Source organism: Haliotis cracherodii, unplaced genomic scaffold, assembly GCF_022045235.1.
Source record: "Haliotis cracherodii isolate W230 unplaced genomic scaffold, xgHalCrac1.p SCAF_15, whole genome shotgun sequence".
NCBI classification, from domain to species: Eukaryota; Metazoa; Mollusca; class Gastropoda; order Lepetellida; family Haliotidae; genus Haliotis; species Haliotis cracherodii.
The window spans coordinates 36,635,170-36,654,195 of NW_027266270.1; the positions used below are offsets into that span (position 1 = coordinate 36,635,170).

The 19,026-nt window shown below is 41.5% G+C and overlaps 1 protein-coding gene across 1 annotated transcript in view; it reads left to right on the forward strand.

Annotated features, from left to right (window-relative positions):
• Window positions 1-14,152, forward strand: part of LOC139462113 (cell surface hyaluronidase CEMIP2-like) — a 28,389-nt gene extending 14,237 nt beyond the window's left edge. The window contains exons 20-35 of the mRNA XM_071243617.1: window positions 308-413; window positions 1,027-1,197; window positions 1,531-1,690; window positions 1,833-1,883; window positions 2,289-2,376; window positions 2,757-3,047; window positions 3,507-3,670; window positions 4,421-4,583; window positions 5,304-5,405; window positions 5,891-6,042; window positions 6,781-6,889; window positions 8,671-8,745; window positions 9,037-9,069; window positions 10,659-10,743; window positions 13,256-13,359; window positions 13,947-14,152. Of these exons, the coding sequence (XP_071099718.1) occupies window positions 308-413; window positions 1,027-1,197; window positions 1,531-1,690; window positions 1,833-1,883; window positions 2,289-2,376; window positions 2,757-3,047; window positions 3,507-3,670; window positions 4,421-4,583; window positions 5,304-5,405; window positions 5,891-6,042; window positions 6,781-6,889; window positions 8,671-8,745; window positions 9,037-9,069; window positions 10,659-10,743; window positions 13,256-13,359; window positions 13,947-14,152 (2,060 nt within the window). The remainder of the gene's footprint in view (window positions 1-307; window positions 414-1,026; window positions 1,198-1,530; window positions 1,691-1,832; window positions 1,884-2,288; window positions 2,377-2,756; window positions 3,048-3,506; window positions 3,671-4,420; window positions 4,584-5,303; window positions 5,406-5,890; window positions 6,043-6,780; window positions 6,890-8,670; window positions 8,746-9,036; window positions 9,070-10,658; window positions 10,744-13,255; window positions 13,360-13,946) is intronic.
• The last annotated feature ends 4,874 nt before the right edge of the window (window positions 14,153-19,026 follow it).

Below are 19,026 nucleotides of genomic sequence, written 5' to 3' on the forward strand. Positions count from 1 at the left end.
AGCTGTAATGCACATGAAGAGTGAGTCACCTTTCTTCATGGTGTAAGTTGTACATAGCTGTAATGCACATGAAGAGTGCATCACCTTTCTTTATGTTGTAAGTTGTACATAGCTGTAATGCACATGTACATGAAGAGTGAGTCACCTTTCTTTATGTTGTAAGTTGTACATAGCTGTAATGCACATGCACATGAAGAGTGAGTCACCTTTCTTTATGTTGTAAGTTGTACATAGCTGTTTGTCTGTTTGTATTGTTTGACGATGCACATAACAATCTTTACATCGATCACCACTGTTATTTTCCCAGAAAATCAGGGCCGAGGATATCACTTCATAGTGAACAAGACCTACACCGTTCATTTCAACACCGCAGTCCCTAAGCAATTCAAGATGCAGGCATTAAACATGGAGAGGTGAGAAATAGTCGTTATGTGTGTAGTTGAGAAGCGGATCTTCGACACGTCATGTCATTTCAAGTACTCATTTCATCCACACCTTGACGCCTACAACCTACCACAGTTAACGTCAGTATAGATCTATATAGAAATATTCACACAGAGATTGCGCTTTAAATCACAACAGTTACATACCATGATGACAAACTCCACCATGACGTACGTCGAACCTCGTTGTGTCGAACTTGGATGTGTCGAATTCCCGTTTGTCTCGAACTTATTTAGGAGTCCCAATTATCCACATTAAGCATAGAATTCCCCTGATGTCTCGAATCCCGAAACACGAACTTTTTTCCAGGTTCCCACGGGTTACTGTAATTTAAACCAGATTTGTATTTGATCAGTTTGACACGTTCAGTTTCAAATCAAATTACATTCGAAACGAAGGTAGCACAGCTCTACATTGAACGTATCGTAGATTACCAACAATTCAAGGAATACAGAAGGAGGACTACGTATAGCATAACAGTGTAATCCTTGTATGTTGAGATGTGTGTCGGGACTAGCCTCAGACTGAAGGAATGATTCATTCTATGCGCTCAGACACGGTTCACACCTATTCGATTTTCAGTGGTGACTCTATTCGTGTCGGTGTATGCATGCCTAAAGACATGACGACATTTGAGCTGTCCAGTTGGTACCCTTCTTACAATAAGAGGAAACCACCGCTAGAGGTCGCCACTATACAGGAACTGGATGCTGATACTTCCGGTAGGGCCTACTTCTGGGACAAACAAGTTGGGTATGTACCACAGTTTTACGTTGTAGTGCTTTTACGTTGTAACACTTTTACGTTGTAACACTTTTACGTTGTAACAGTTCATGGCAGAACTATACTTTATTACACTTCACATTGAACATGTATGTTCGAGGTGTGAGGTTCATCATGTGCACAACAATAAATTCATAAGTGCTTCCAATTACATGTCCATTGCAAGGTGACGTTTGTATTCCTATTTAATGTGTCGGTTTGCTAAATCCATTGAAATGGTATACATGTAGTTAGAGGATGTTTGTCTCGTATCTCACTCTACAACGTGCATCTATTTGATCACTTACTGTGTCTATATCACAGCATGATCTTCGTCAAGCTGATGTCAAATGAGACTCGAACTGAGAGGCAGATGCTGTGTCCGAATGGAAAATGTCCAAACTTCAACATCGTGAGAAAAGACGGAAGCAACACTGCAGACTGTCGGCAAACAGCCTATGGTCCTTACGTTAAACAACCAGAGGTACTGAACATGGACTGAAAAATACAATAATGAAAATACACAATGGTTGTGGTTGTATCTCATACAAGATTTGGTGATAACACTTATCATAATATTTCACATTTGCTGCCCTCATGGATGTAACATATATATCTTTGTCCAGGTAGCCACGGGGCAGACTTCAGCGCCCCCATGTGTCAAGGCATCATCACAGGTGGGTGGCTCTGTAATGGATAATAACTAAATTATCCACGTATATACTACAAGGAATCGGTTAGTGAGTGAGTGGGTGATCTGTGCGAAACACCGCTTTTAGATCAGTTAAATCACAGCGTTACAGCATAATGTCACTGACATAGTGACATGTTTTACCTTTTGGATATATATCTCTTGGATATTCATCTACTTTGAGTTTCTTTCAAAGATGCGTATCTATCTTGGCTCACTGTGACACTGTGGCAATGGGTAGATGCAGAAGAGATGGTCGAAGCTACAGAGCCACACTCTGCAAGAACATGTTTGCTGGATGTAATCTGCTGTAAACTATAAACCAAGATGACCGAACAAAGACACCCTACTGTATGTGGCTACTTTGTAAATGTATTTCTTTCTTCAAAAGGGCTTTGGTGCCGGTGAAACTCGACCTACGACTGTTCCCCTCGCCAATGACAGCGGAAATGACCAGTGTCCACTTCATGCTGAACCAGGTAGCTTGACACGTCCTCCCAGCTTGACACCTGAACAATTCCTAGTTTAGGATAGAACTGTTAAATTCTTATTGAAACTATTTATCCAACAGCTGCTACATTGTTGAGCTGAGAACACTAATGTCATAGCGCAAATATTGTTTTCCACTCCTTGTCACTCGTAAGTATTAATGACATTTGTGTGTTAGTTGGCCGTCGGTTTGGAGAGCTGGATCAGATCTCCTTGGCCTGTTTTGTTCACACAAGCAGCCGTGTCTAGCTGCTCGGCCCATGATTATAACACGACAAGTCATTCCAAGTAGGAAGACGTGGTGGCTTTCTGTCGAAGGTCAGGTCTTATCTATGCCACTGACCACAACACGACCACTTGTGTGTTTCAGCGCCTGTACCGCTTCTGGGTGAGTCCCGGGGCTGCGCTGTTGACACATGGCGGCGGGACATGGGGGACATGACAATACGGCTCTACAGATCCATGACCAGGGGCTTCTGTGTCCAGAGATGCGGTCAGAACGGTTACAGATATGCCGGCCTACAAAACAGCAATGAGTGTTGGTGTAGTAACAGTTTTGGCCTCTACGGTTCTGGTGAGGGTTGTACCAAGGAGTGTAGCGCGAAAACAGGACGTTCCTGTGGGGGAGGCTGGAGGAATGAGGTGTTTACCACCAGTGCAGGTGAGTGTGTTGTGTTTGCACCCGTTTCACTTTGCACACCAACAACTTATGATGTGGATACCTTTCTGAGGGCCTTACAGAAGCTTTGCAGAAGCAGATGAACGATGTGTATTTGACTATATCATGGCTGAATGGCCAAGGCTGATTACATAGATTTTATCAATTTCAATTCATATTCCGACTTAAACGTAACAATAACATATCTATAGAAATACATTAAATCGCATAAACAAGAGTGTGTGTAAATACATGCAAATTCCGATGTATGAATTAAGACTCTTCTTTTTGCCTACCCGTAAAATAAGTCGTCATTAGATCTCTTGAAAGTCACATTTAATTATACCAGTCTTGCCATGTGGACAATTTGAATGTACGACTAAGGCATAATAAGTCTGTCTCGAAATATTTAATGTTTGTCCGAAGTAAAGGTTGTGAATAGCATGATAACTATCTCTTCAGTTGGCTCCACCTCATTGCCAAGTTGTGGTCCGGGGTCACGTGGTATAGTCTCTGGCGGAAAGTGTTATTATGTCGGAGAGAATCCACTCAACTTCATTGATGCTCAACGCGCATGCGTCAAGATGGGCGGTAACCTGGCAACAGTCTCCTCAGCAACTGAACTGGTGGGTGTTGGTGAATCTTCGTCTGGGTTGTGTATCCCTGTGGCGACCCCGGTTAGAATAGGTTAGAACTCTTTTTTGTGTCGTAAGAGGTGACTCAATAGCATGAGGCGGTCAGCGTCGGTGACTTGCGTTTCATCATACTATTTACAGGTCGCCTTGATATTCCTAGACTGCTGCTTTAAACTATATACAGCACCTCACTCTGCTGGGCTGGCCAATGTGCGTGCGTGCGTGTATGTGTGGCTAAGGTGCGTAGGTTGGCATACTTGATGACATCAAGTAGACATGCATTGATAGATTGGTTTTAGGTCAGTTCCATCGGATAAATAAGATGTGTAAAATACAGATGTATGTCTACAAGGCTGTTTGTCATCATGTCGAAGAGCACTACTTGGTACACGGTGTTGGCTGTTACTCGAGTAGTAATGCTATGCTGAGAGCAGCCTGAAAGGGGATCTTGGGATACATCGAAATGCACATACATGTATTAATCTCTAAGGGTTATCGTGGGAATAAACAATAATATTTCAAACCAAATGAACGCTACAATTTCCAACGTACACTCACAATCCGTTGTATCATATTTAGTAAGTAGGTAGTAGGTATTGGTATCCTAGCATTGTAAGTAATATAAACATTGCAATTATGTTCATTGAAGTCCTCGAGTTTGACAGGTGTCCTCAGTATTATTGTAAACATGAATGTTTATCTATTTATGAATATTGAATATTGCGAAACTTCTATTTCAAGTCTGAAATCAAGGCATACCTTGGACAGAGTAAGTTTCACATCTGGATTGGCCTGACGGATGTTGCTAAAGAAGGAGAATTTGTCTTCATGGACGGCACGCCGGCTACATACATCAATGGGGACCTCAAACACGATGCATCAAGACAATACGACGACTTCGTTGGTACGGTAGATTCTTTTACCATCAGTAAAGTTTCACCCTAAGATCTCATTTAACACAAATGGTAAAACATGACCTAAAGAAACGAATATTAGCAATGAAGACATTCTCTGCGCAAAGTATTCACATCGTCACCTACTTAAATGTTTCAAAGCACTGTAATTGATATTGCTACACGAGTGTCTGTCAGATACCATCTATCTCATAACGAACTGTTTCAGAAGGTAACTAATTCGCTAAATGGTACCTGACAAGTACTCATGAAGTAATCTATTTCTGACGCACCTTAACTCGCACCCATCGAGCATCCAATAAATGCACATTTCGTCTATTCTCATGATCACAGTGGCGCATTAATAGTTCATTTGTGACGTCAGCCGGCCTATCAATGCACATTATACCTAATAGTTTCCTCCATATCTGTAGATTATCAAGGCGATGACGATACTACAAACTCGACAAGACCAAAGAACAGTTATTAACACTCTAAAAACATAACGTTTCGACACAGACGTAGGTGAATTCGACCGAAGCACGAGAAACGTATCAATGACTTACAATCAGGAAAGTAAAGTCCGTCATAATCTGACCTTAGGTCATAATCGAGTAGCCACTCACGGTCCTGGAATTCGATCTTCCACATATGTTTGATACCAGTTATCTCAAGAAGGTTTCTCACCCACAGGTGTGTAAGAAATACAGTGCCTCGTGTTGGTGTTTCAGCTATGGACGTGAATCATGGCTACCAGTGGTATGGCCGCCGATGGGAACACGAATACCGCTACCTCTGTCAGCTGCCAGCGACCCCCACCATCACTCCATTTGGTAAGGAGTGAATAGAACGAGGAGATAGTCATACATACAGATTAACCCGCGTTAACAGGATAGGGTGGTCGGGCTTGCTGACTTAGTTGATGCATGTCATCGTATCCCAATTGCGCAGATAAATGCTCATGATGTCAGTCAATGAATTGTCTGGTCCTGACTCGATTGTTGCAGACAGCCGTCATATAGCTGGAATAGTGTTGCGGCGTTATACAACAACAAACAGGCATGTCAAAGAGGAAGCCATACTTACTTCCAGTGTCTCAAGTACAATGGTTCAAGTCATATCTCATCACATCATTGACACGTCACAAAACAGGGGATAATGTATAGCTAAATGCCAGCATGTTGGAAAGCAAAGAAGCCTATTTCAAGTGGAGGTTTCTAAAACCTCTCTGTTGACATCAGTAACATCTATCGTGGTTCCAACACCGGACTTAATATTATGACTTGTGTGAGAAGTAACGCTGTTCCCCTTTGACCAGAGAGCTGCGGACCTAACGGTGCCGGACACAGACTGGGCAGTAACGGCAAGTGCTACCTCATCCTCAACACCAAAACCGACCACGACACAGCAGAGTACCAATGTTTAACTCGACAGGGAGTGCTTCCGACCGTCACAGATGACCTCACACAGGTTTGGAACAATATACAGGACTTCGGTTCATTAAGCCTTCCGCGTTTGACTTTCGAAACATGTTTAAATGGTGATACTCGTGAGATTTATTGAGTTTTCGTCGCCGACATTTATTTAAGGCATATTTCAGATTGCTTGGAGTCGGCAAACCAATGGATGATAGTGTGAGACAGGTCCATGATAAAGAATTGATCAGGCAGTCGCCTTGCCGACACTCATCGATAACGTGATCACTCTATCCCAATTAGTTCAGAGGTTCAAATTGTGAATTTCCTGCTCTCATCGTTTCATATAAATAATTAATGTGGCAAGTGCGTGAGTCCAACGTCTTTGCAATTAACATTGCAACTTTCGTACAGTGCACGAAGTTAACAGGAAAACTAATGCTTGATAGAGAGACCACACTCAGACTACGTGGTGTATGCTTATACACTTTTTGGCATGAAAAACAAAATAAATATGCACAATCAATATATTACCCAAACCTCCGTTCTGTTGTTGTCTGCGACCACTGTACAGTGAGGCCCAATAACAATGCCTATTCACAAATACCAGGCATTGTGGCCATTCCCAACTTCAGGCGCTTCATTCTGCTAGCACAGAGTACTTTGTTATGAGAAATAGCAATAAAGACCCCTGATATTCGCCTCCTAGTGATTTCACGCCCTTAAGCTACCATGTTTTGTGACATTTTCTCCCTAGAGATATCATTTCAACATAATTATCTATTTTTTTAAGCGAGATATCCGGAACCAATTGTTGGCGTTCGGTGGCTATATGGACTACTGGACGAACGAGGTGGTGGTCGGCAGTGATGGCGCCGACGTGGGTACTGACACATATTACGGTAGGCACCATTAACCATAGTTTAACATTCCTTACTATTCAGGTAAACATTTGATGCTGTGATAATTTGTTGACACATTGAACTCGATATATCATCAGGACGGATTTAACCATTTGATGTTCAACAGTTACTGTACACACTGGGAATTCCCCAAAGCGAATACTTACAGAAGCCATGTTTATAATTATTTAGGCACATTAGTCCTAAACATTGGATGCACATATGTGATTGAATATCCTCGCTACGACCCATCCAAGTGAAGAAAACAAAGGCACGAGCAAATCCATGACGTTACTTTCTCCAGAAATCCATGACGTTACTTTCTCCAGTAATCCATGAAGTTACTTTAGAACTTTTGGACACATTTTCTTAATCAGCTTTAAATGATCGACCAGTTCATCGATGATGAACACCAAATCGGAAATCTCCTCGTCACGTTCATCGTATGGGCCATTTTGTCTTGTAGGTACTGATTTACTGGGGTGTGTTTAACAGACACGTGTCATCTATTCTTTGATTCTATTTATTGTAATCAAACTACAATAGTCTTGCAGAAGGGAAATTTGAGCATACATACGTTCATGTCATATTTTCTGTTACTATGTTTTCCTCGATAGAGTTGCTGGTCGTATGTCTGTCAGTGTAAACAAGGCGTCACAACGCACTAAATAAACTCGGTATGCCTATACGACCTCCTAGGCACACACTATTCGATGAAATGACTTTGCGCAAGTTCACTGGAGTCTGAACCGTCATAGAGTGAGGTCCAAACATTGTATGAAGGTTGTCGCAAGGTCCGACATTTAATTCTTAAATATTTTCTAAAGTCCCCCCCACTCCGCATGTTCCTGTATTGGCGTTGTAACTAACCATAGAAGAATCATCAGTAGGTATGCATACCTTGTACAATCAGATAATCACCACCGATAAACAACATTGAGAGTAATGTACCCAGAATTCGTTAGCTCTACCAAGGGGAGCCCAGTGTTGCATATGGGAGGGGGCTGTTTGTAAACATCTGTGACTAGTGATAGCAATGTTCAGAACTGTGACTAACAGTGTTTTGAAATCCAAGGTTCGATTCCATTTGGATCCGATGTGTGAAGGTCGGGCCGGATATTGGATGTACCAGTGTGTAGTTGGAGCTAGGTTGTGTATATCTAGTAGCTGAAATTGCTTGCCTCTACTGAAGATGAATGTAAGCCGTCGAATATTATGTGAACTTCTCCATACACCGCGTGTTCGTGTCGTCGGTTTATTGCGTGTTTCAAGAGAATATCACGTACACAATAGTGACACACCTGTGCACCGATTCACAAAGCGATCTTAGAGCTAAGACGATCGTAACTTCCACACTTTAATATAGACTTACAACAGTCGTAGAACTACGATCGTCAAACCAAACTATTTGCACACCCAGATGAATTTGCAAGGTGAAAGGTTATAGTCATCATCATCCACTCAACTGCGGGGATTCAAGGGGATTACCCCTCGCTGTCAAAGAGGTTTTCCAGTTGCCCACTCGCTGGTAAGAAGCCCAGTTTGTTGGGTCGCTAGCGTTAATTGGTTTCTGGCGACAACGTGGGCTAATTAAAATGGCGCCGGCTAGACGATTGAGAGTTGGAATTGTTTCCCTTTAACATGGCCTTACAACAGTCGTAGAGCAACGGTCGCTTTGTCGAAATGAGCCCAGGTATGTAACCGCAAACAATGAAAAATATGATGTTCTTTGAAATCGAATCACACATGGATTAATGTCTGTGCTAATTCTGTGTTGCCAGAGCTGACCCACACCTCTTTGTTCCACAAGAACTCGGCCGGTGCCAGTGAGAAGAATGGCGTCATTTGTCTCCTTGGTGGGTATACATGGTACATGTCTTAATGACAGACAGAGGTGCAATGAAATTGTGTATACTGTTTATTTATCTTTTAATTGATGTTGCTATGGCTACCCGTTTGCTCGATAGACTCTGTTTATTACCACCAGTCACTAAAACTACATGCTTTATACACATGATGAAACTTGATTTACATGTACTGCATTAACTGTTGCTGCATAGCTCACCCTTGTCTTGACAAGCCCAGGCACATCAACAACGAACGGTCAGCTGTGAGGTACTTGACTGTTACTCTGTTATCTGTTCCAGAATCACCAGCGTCTGTCAGCATTTGCCCACAAGGTAAGAGGGGATGTTTGTATCTGTATCGTCATTGTTACCCCCGCCACGAAATGGGAGGGGGAGGGGGGGATGCAGGAAGGGGCGTAGTACGTCCTACCTTCTGTCACGTTTTATTTCCGGAGCATTACCCAAATCAAGCATTGAACTGGTGTGTTTTGATGTTTAGGAATTATAGAAATTTAGTTATTCAGGTTTCAGTGGAGAGAGTTTTCATTCAATTTGTAAATTAACTGAATATTTAGGCGTTTAATAAATTGCCTAAATGAAACTTTTAGTCATTTTAAACATTGATCATAACATATTAACGCGATAAAATAAGCAATGATCAGGTGAAGTGTTTAGTTACAGGTGAAGTGTTTAGTTACAGGTGAAGTGTTATTAAGCAGAAAAGTGTGAAAAAAAATCGCACAATACCAAGCAAGTGACTTCGCCACCATTACCGATGGTACTTAAAAGATACTTACATTTCCTTATTATTTCCAAGACAAAACTGTATTTCATCTTGTTGAGCAATGTGACGATACGTCCACCTACTATCAAAAAAGCGACAAAGGGCTATACGGTTGACGCAGCACAGACCACGAACTAGTCAAGATTTCTGGGACATCATCCTGGTACTCAAGGGAAAAACGGCCAAAAAAAAGCATCAACCAGTCCCGGGGAATTGCTGTAAATCAGTGCCAGTGAACATGTCCAGGGTGGTGGTTGTGCCAGGGCCATGGGTCGTGCGCCGAACATTCATTGGCGGGGAATAGGAGTATATCACGATTGTTATTGCTATTATGTTTTTATTCAGCACATTAAGTTAAGTCTTTTTGATCGATGAGATTGCTTATTTGTTAACACATGCAGCTCTTTCGTTATCGTTATTTGCTTCTCCGGCCCGAAAAAACCCCAATGACAGGCCAAATGCAAACAGTTTGTGTAAACATGTAGGCTATGAACTGTGTAAACGTGTAGGCTATCAACAGTATAAACGTGTAGGCTATCAACTGTGTAAACGTGTAGGCTATCAATTGTGTAAACGTGTAGGATATCAATTGTGTAAACGTGTAGGCTATCATCTGTGTAAACGTGTAGGCTATCAATTGTGTAAACGTGTAGGCTATGAACTGTGTAAACGTGTAGGCTATCAACAGTATAAACGTGTAGGCTATGAACTGTGTAAACGTGTAGGCTATCAACAGTATAAACGTGTAGGCTATCAACTGTGTAAACGTGTAGGCTATCAATTGTGTAAACGTGTAGGATATCAATTGTGTAAACGTGTAGGCTATCATCTGTGTAAACGTGTAGGCTATCAATTGTGTAAACGTGTAGGCTATCAACTGTGTAAACGTGTAGGCTATCAACTGTGTAAACGTGTAGGCTATCAATTATTGTGTAAACCCGTGTTTTGTGTTAGATATTATTAATAACATACGGGTATCATTAAAACCAATAGAGTGGATAGTCAAGTTGTTTAAATGTTATATGGACACAGTCTTAGAAGGCCTGTGTTAGTGCCCACGGGCCCGGTTTTCCAACTCTTCCACACCGGACTTCATCTTCAAGAAAGGCTGTCATTATGCCACTGTTGTTTTCCCCAGCTTGGAAGGAACACGCAGGCTCCTGCTACCTGTACACCGGCAAGACCGCGCCCCAGTACGACACCGTTGCCGCTCTGTGTAACCAGTAAGTCCTCCTGTAGTAGACAGTGTCCGTTGCCGCTCTGTGTAACCAGTAAGTCCTCCTGTAGTAAACAGTGTCCGTGGCTGCTCTGTGAAACCAGTAATTTCTACTGTAGTAAACAGTGTCCGTTGCCGCTCTGTGTAACCAGTAAGTCCTCCTGTAGTAAACAGTGTCCGTGGCCGCTCTGTGTAACTAGTAAGTCCTCCTGTAGTAAACAGTGTCCGTGGCCGCTCTGTGTAACCAGTAAGTCCTCCTGTAGTAAACAGTCTCCGTTGCCGCTCTGTGTAACCAGTAAGTCCTCCTGTAGTAAACAGTGTCCGTTGCCGCTCTGTGTAACCAGTAAGTCCTCCTGTAGTAAACAGTGTCCGTGGCCGCTCTGTGTAACCAGTAAGTCCTCCTGTAGTAAACAGTGTCCGTGGCTGCCCTGTGTAACCAGTAAGTCCTCCTGTAGTAAACAGTGTCCGTGGCCGCTCTGTGTAACCAGTAAGTCATCTTGTAGTAAACAGTGTCCGTTGCTGCTCTGTGTAACCAGTAAGTCATCCTGTAGTAAACAGTGTCCGTGGCTGCTCTGTGTAACCAGTAAGTCATCCTGTAGTAAACAGTGTCCGTTGCCGCTCTGTGTAACCAGTAAGTCCTCCTGTAGTAAACAGTGTCCGTGGCCGCTCTGTGTAACCAGTAAGTCCTCCTGTAGTAGACAGTGTCCGTTGCCGCTCTGTGTAACCAGTAAGTCCTCCTGTAGTAAACAGTGTCCGTGGCCGCTCTGTGTAACCAGTAAGTCCTCCTGTAGTAAACAGTGTCCGTGGCTGCTCTGTGTAACCAGTAAGTCCTCCTATAGTAAACAGTGTCCGTGGCTGCTCTGTGTAACCAGTAAGTCCTCCTGTAGTAAACAGTGTCCGTGGCTGCTCTGTGTAACCAGTAAGTCCTCCTGTAGTAAACAGTGTCCGTGGCTGTTCTGTGTAACCAGTAAGTCCACATGTAGTAAACAGTGTCCGTGGCTGTTCTGTGTAACCAGTAAGTCCTCCTGTAGTAAACAGTGTCCGTGGCTGTTCTGTGTAACCAGTAAGTCCTCCTGTAGTAAACAGTGTCCGTGGCTGCCCTGTGTAACCAGTAAGTCCTCCTGTAGTAAACAGTGTCCGTTGCCGCTCTGTGTAACCAGTAAGTCATCCTGTAGTAAACAGTGTCCGTTGCCGCTCTGTGTAACCAGTAAGTCCTCCTGTAGTAAACAGTGTCCGTGGCTGCTCTGTGTAACCAGTAAGTCCTCCTGTAGTAAACAGTGTCCGTGGCCGCTCTGTGTAACCAGTAAGTCCTCCTGTAGTAAACAGTGTCCGTGGCTGCCCTGTGTAACCAGTAAGTCCTCCTGTAGTAAACAGTGTCCGTGGCCGCTCTGTGTAACCAGTAAGTCCTCCTGTAGTAAACAGTGTCCGTGGCTGCCCTGTGTAACCAGTAAGTCCTCCTGTAGTAAACAGTGTCCGTGGCCGCTCTGTGTAACCAGTAAGTCATCCTGTAGTAAACAGTGTCCGTTGCTGCTCTGTGTAACAAGTAAGTCATCCTGTAGTAAACAGTGTCCGTGGCTGCTCTGTGTAACCAGTAAGTCCTCCTGTAGTAAACAGTGTCCGTGGCTGTTCTGTGTAACCAGTAAGTCCACATGTAGTAAACAGTGTCCGTGGCTGTTCTGTGTAACCAGTAAGTCCTCCTGTAGTAAACAGTGTCCGTGGCTGTTCTGTGTAACCAGTAAGTCCTCCTGTAGTAAACAGTGTCCGTGGCTGCTCTGTGTAACCAGTAAGTCCTCCTGTAGTAAACAGTGTCCGTGGCCGCTCTGTGTAACCAGTAAGTCCTCCTGTAGTAAACAGTGTCCGTGGCTGCCCTGTGTAACCAGTAAGTCCTCCTGTAGTAAACAGTGTCCGTGGCCGCTCTGTGTAACCAGTAAGTCCTCCTGTAGTAAACAGTGTCCGTGGCTGCTCTGTGTAACCAGTAAGTCCTCCTGTAGTAAACAGTCTCCGTGGCCGCTCTGTGTAACCAGTAAGTCCTCCTGTAGTAAACAGTGTCCGTGGCTGCTCTGTGTAACCAGTAAGTCCTCCTGTAGTAAACAGTGTCCGTGGCTGTTCTGTGTAACCAGTAAGTCCTCCTGTAGTAAACAGTGTCCGTGGCTGTTCTGTGTAACCAGTAAGTCCTCCTGTAGTAAACAGTGTCCGTGGCTGCTCTGTGTAACCAGTAAGTCCTCCTGTAGTAAACAGTGTCCGTGGCTGTTCTGTGTAACCAGTAAGTCCTCCTGTAGTAAACAGTGTCCGTGGCTGTTCTGTGTAACCAGTACGTTGGACTGTAATAAACAGTGTCCGTGGCACGATGTCAAACGCTAGAATGTCTGGTCATGATTCAATGTTTACAAAGCGCTGCATAAGCTGGAATGTTGCTGACTGTGGCGTTAAACAACAAACAAACAAAACCTCAGGTAGGTGTTCGGACAACTTCATTAAATTATATGTAGACCTTCATTCTGTCCCACTTCTATCAACAGGGGCGACAGCAACATGGTGACAGTCCACCGCAAGGCTGAGAACGACTTCGTCTACAACATGGTGAAGGACTTCCACAAGGGAGAGGAGAAGGACGTCCTCATAGGTAACTAAAGCAACTGACCCTATGTTACAAATTAAGTCTGAATATTTGGGATATATTCCAACAATACTGCCAGTGGAATATATTACATCCACGATCATGGACCCTATATTTATTTCATATTTGGGATTATGACACTTATCCTAGTATATCATCACTCGTTGGTAAGGACACAGAAAGATGGGAGTGAATGAGTTGGGTTTCCTTACTGTTTATCAATTTCACCATTAGGGACAGCTTGATTGTACGGTAAAGTGTCGTGGGCATTGACCATTTGGGGAAACCCTCTATGACTGGTATGGCGCTGATTGGCAAGTACTGATCAGGGCCGGATATAGGACTCGACCCATCGACCAGCGGATTTGTTGCGGATAAGTGACGCAACGCTGCGGTCATTCTGTGTTATATTTAGGTATCAGCAACACACAAATTACGTCATTTCATGTTCATTTCGTAAAAAGTCAGCTACCGGGGCAACGAGCCTCTTGTGGTATTATCGTTACATAAAGCCCTAACACTGGCTTCCACAGAATGTATGTTTGCCTTTAACTGCGCTATGGGGGATGTTTAATGTCGTTGCTCGTCTCCAGGTTACCGGTACCGCAGTGTGTTCGACAAGTTCACCTGGCTGGACGGATCGGACCCCGTCTACGAGAACTGGAGCGACGGACATGGCATGTCTGGACTGACCGGTGGCTACTGTACGAAGATATGTTACTATGACAACAAAGTCACATGGAAGAACACCCCATGTGTGGATCACAATTACGCGGCCGTATGTAAGATGAAGCTTTAAGCTTTACAATCAACACTAAACAAGTGCAATCCGTGACACTAAACATAGTCAGTCCTTTATGTTAAACATGTTCAATCCTTTATATGAAACATGTTCATTCCTTTATATGAAACATGTTCAATCCTTTATATGAAACGTGCAATCCTTGACATCAACAAGCAATACTGCCAAATCATCGTGTATACTGTATAAGTTGTAGCAGATAGCTTTTGTCATTTAATGAGTTAGCGTTGATAGAACCAATGCGGGGTTGCCCAGCGTAGCCTTGTGACTAATGCGTTGGTGTACAAGGCTAAACCTTCCCCGTGCTGTGACTGGAATATTGGGGAGTTTGGCGTAAAACATCACTCACTGACTCATTTCTACTTCAAAATGGTCGTCACATGTCTGACTCGTGGCCGCAATGTGTGTTAGAGACAAGAGTTGTTAGGGTGAGGCACTGTTGACGGCGCTTCCAGGGATGTCCCGGCAATATCACGCTATGAGCCACCCACAAGCTCCTCAAATGGGGGGCCTGCGGTCAACAGTTAGATCTACATAATGGCTTATCAGAGTTTGATTACATACTTTCTTGCTGTCAAATAAATCTTCTGACAACCTTTGTGTACGGAATCGTGTTTTGATTCAACAAATGCAATACATGGCCTCACAGCTACTTCAAATGTTCATACGACACAAGGACATACAGACCCTGAAATATACCTACCCAGTGTAGACCGTGCAAGTCTTTCATATTTGGTAAGTCTTGATTACTGAAGTTTCAGGTTGAAATGAAGTATCTTAGTTCCTTTTTGTTATATTATATTAAGATCATTTAACAACTGTTTTGTTTATAAAATATGTTCATTTCAGAGACTAGATGTTAGTCTAAGACAAGATATGTGATTCTCTCTTCCTAATCAGCCCGCAGAATGGATGAATGAATGAATGAATGAATGAATGTCTTTATATCCTCCAGATATATCCGAAGATTCTCAAAACACAAGATAATGTCATTAAATAATTAAATAACAAAATAATCAAACATATATATATTTATGTCCCGCATATTTACAGGCTATAAACAGTGAGAAATATTGGTAAGGTTACCACACGTTGTTTAGGATATGTTTAATTTGATTTAAATACTTTGAGAATTCAAAAATAGTGAAATGACACGTTATTTCATCAATGTCATTGTTTTCTGCACCAAGAAAGAATGCTAACATATCATGGTCTTCCATCATCTCTATTTTAACATACATTTCAACATCAAGATTATCAATTAGAGATGAATAGAATACATCTCTCTCTGAAAGAAGATATTCACAGTTCAAGATGACATGGTGATAACAATCACATGCAAAAGTATTACATTTTGTACATTCCTTAGATGTGTTGCTTCTGGATCCAATCCTTATTACATACTGTATTTCTTCTCTCAATTCTGGATATAACATTACAGTGCTGTATAACACGTGAGGAGTACGTGTTGTGTGAATTGTACAATATCGAGATAGGTCAGCTCTCTATGATAGTGTGTATTTCTATACTTCTTCCTCGTGGGTAGTTATTTCATTTAACACAATCGTTCTCCACTTAGTCTTCGTGGGGAATTCCCCTGTGCAAACGTAGTGAAATACATGATGAAGTAGCTTATATTTCTTAGCTGTTGAAAGCACACTCCTCATAAACTGTGTAAATTATTGTTATGAAAATAATAGAGTTAAGTTTTACAAATTGACACACAGGAGTTGTTGCAGCGACGCCCCAGCAGCTGTAGTCTACATTTATCTATATAGCTAGCCTTGCTAGTCCTAGATTAGCAATAGGGGAGTTCGCGCCCCACTACCCGCAGTCAGGCTACCAGCTCTAGGGGCAGCCAGTAGGACCGCACTACCCAGGGGTGTGGCCGGGGCCCTTACCAATACTCAGAGGATTGAAAAAGTGATGACTCTCCTACTATGAAACTCTTATAATGGAATACATCTGGTTTGAAGACTAAATTAGAGGACTGAGACATTGTAGGCCTCACAGAGACGTGGATTCAGAAGTTAGACTTCAAGAACAAGTTTGCTGATTATTTATATTATAATACAGAGGGTGATCAGTTAGCAAAGACAGGGAGATTTAGATTTTAATGGAGAACTGATAAAGAGGAAATATTTCTTTGTAACTTATCTTCAGACAAGTTTGTGTCACTGGTTGAAAAAGCAGTTGATGCCGCATTCACAAATATTGATGAAAGTATCAAGTTTATTAGAGAGGCACTCTCCTATGCTGGTGACGAAATGAAGAAAGTAGTTCACATGGTTAAGAAAACACAACAATGGTTTGATTGGGAATGTCAGTTACTAAAAAAGAGAGATGTACATGCCTCAACAAATTCAGAAGAGATAAAGATTTGCAGTCGTTAAGGTAATATACAGGAATTAGAAATCTTTACAAAACCACGTGCAGGGAAAAGAAGCTTTTATTTCTTGAAAAGAAAAAAAACAATATTTGGAACATAACATTAAGTCGTGGAAAGAATTTTGGACAACCCTCGGAAAGCTAAATCCACATTATGAGCTTAAAAATAACATTGAAATTGGTATGATTATTTCAAAAATATGTTTTGTGGTAATGGTGTTAGGGATACCTTCTTTGAATAAGCAGATCAGGAAACATGTGACAATGACATAACTGCTACAATTCTTGACACGCCAATCACAAGAGAGGAAATTCAAAAAGCTATCTACGATTTGAAAAACAGCAAGAGTTCGGCAAAGATGGTTTAATTCTAGAGTTTATTTTAACATTCTGCCAATATTCTACTCCCGTACCTTGAGTTACTGTTTCATAAGATTTTAGAAACGTCTTATTTCCAAAAAAACGTAGACTATCGGTGTCGTTATTCCACTACACAAATCAGGATCGCGTTCTGATACAAACAACTATCGAGGAATTACCCTTCTGAATGTTTTTAGCAAAATATTTGTTTCTGTTATCTATAAAAGGCTCACAGTTTTGGTCAGATTCATTAGGTAAAATTTCGGAAGAACAAGCAGGTTTTAGGCAAGGGTGCCCAACCACGGATAATATTTGCATACTTAATGCGATTATTCACAAATACATGTAGAGAAAAGGTGGAAATTGTTATGCAATTTTTGTAGACTTCAAAAAAGCGTTTCATTCTGTAAACAGAAATATAATGTGGTCATTGTTTTTTTTTAAATGGTGTTAGTAATAAAAAGGGTAAATTATCATGCAATATTTATCAAAGTGTAAAGTCATGTATTAAAAACCAGGGAAAATACTCTGATGTCTTCACATGTAACAGTGGTGTACGCCAAGGCTGTAATCTCAGCCCCTTCCTGTTCTGTTTTTTCATCAATGAACTGGCTGCACAAATTAAGGATAATTGTACGGATGGTGAACAGCTGCATCCAGATATTGTTAAGATATTTCTGTTTCTTTTTGCTGATGATATAGTTCTGTTCTCTAGTACGATAAACGGTTTACAGAATTTCATTGATCAACCAGTGTTGTACTGTTCTAATTGTAAACTCCAAGTGAACACTTAGAAAACGAAAGTTTAAGTTTTTAAACAGGGAAATAAGCTATCAAGTTGGGAAAAATTGTTCTTCAACCCACAACCGTTACAAATTGTCACTTCTTATAAATATCTGAGGGTAACATTTACAGACAGATTATCGTGGAATTACCACACCAGTAATGCAGCAATGCAGGCAAAAAAAGATACTAATGGGAATCTTACATAGTTTAAAAACTTTATCTGATCTTTCATATAAAACCTTTTTTTTAAAAATACTTGATACAAAAATTACTCCAATTCCTTTATATGGAGCAGGGGTCTTGAGTAATACTGAACACAGAACTATTGAACTGATCTATCTATATGCTTGTAAACGATTCCTTGGCGTAAAAAAAACTGTACATCGAATGTTATGGTACAGGGTGAATGTGGACGTGTACCACTGTACATATTTCAATATATTAGAATTCTCAAGTATTGGTTCAAGATTCTTAAAATGCCTATTGATAGATTACCTAGAAAATGTGACAATATAATGTTATTGTATGAAAAACATGGAATCCGCAATTGGGTATATGATGTAAAGTCGTTATTAAATGAATGCTGCTATGGGTATGTTTGGCATAATCAATGTGTACCTAACAATCCAGATTCGTTTTAAGTATCTATACGCCAAAGACTTAAGAGTATCTACTTACAAAAATGGTCATCGCATGTTATAAATTCAGAAAAATGCAATTACTACAAGCTTTTTAAGACAACTATTTCCCCAGAATACTATTTATTTGATATCAATTTTAAAAGGTTTAGAATAAGTTTAGCACAATTTAGATGCAGCTCTCTTAGACTTGGGATCGAAGTAGGCAGACATAGTAACATAGCCAGAGAATTGAGAATATGTGAGAAATGTGGTTTAAATGTGATTGAAGATGAGTTTCATTTTCTGTTTGTTTGTCCAAAATACGACCACCAAAGAAGAAAATATATTTTGATCTGCCTTTTTTTGTACATCCAGCTCTTCATAAAATTATATCGATCATGTCAACTACTGATAAAGGTACTCTTAAAGTTCTATCAATGTTCCTCTATGATGCTATGTTAATTAGAACATGACCTGTTAAACGGATCTGTAACCACTCCCGAAAACAGAATTGTACTATGGGCATTAGGCCTTTCAGTATGGAATAAACCTTATCCCTTATAGTGGCATCAGTGGGGGTACCCATCACACAGCAACGCTTTCTGTACCCCATCACTATGGTAACAGCTTTGTTTTGAGATTATCTCCAGGTACTGATCCGTCGACCTCTACTTTCTGTTTCTGAGCTTTCTATTGAACCGATCGGGACGACACCGT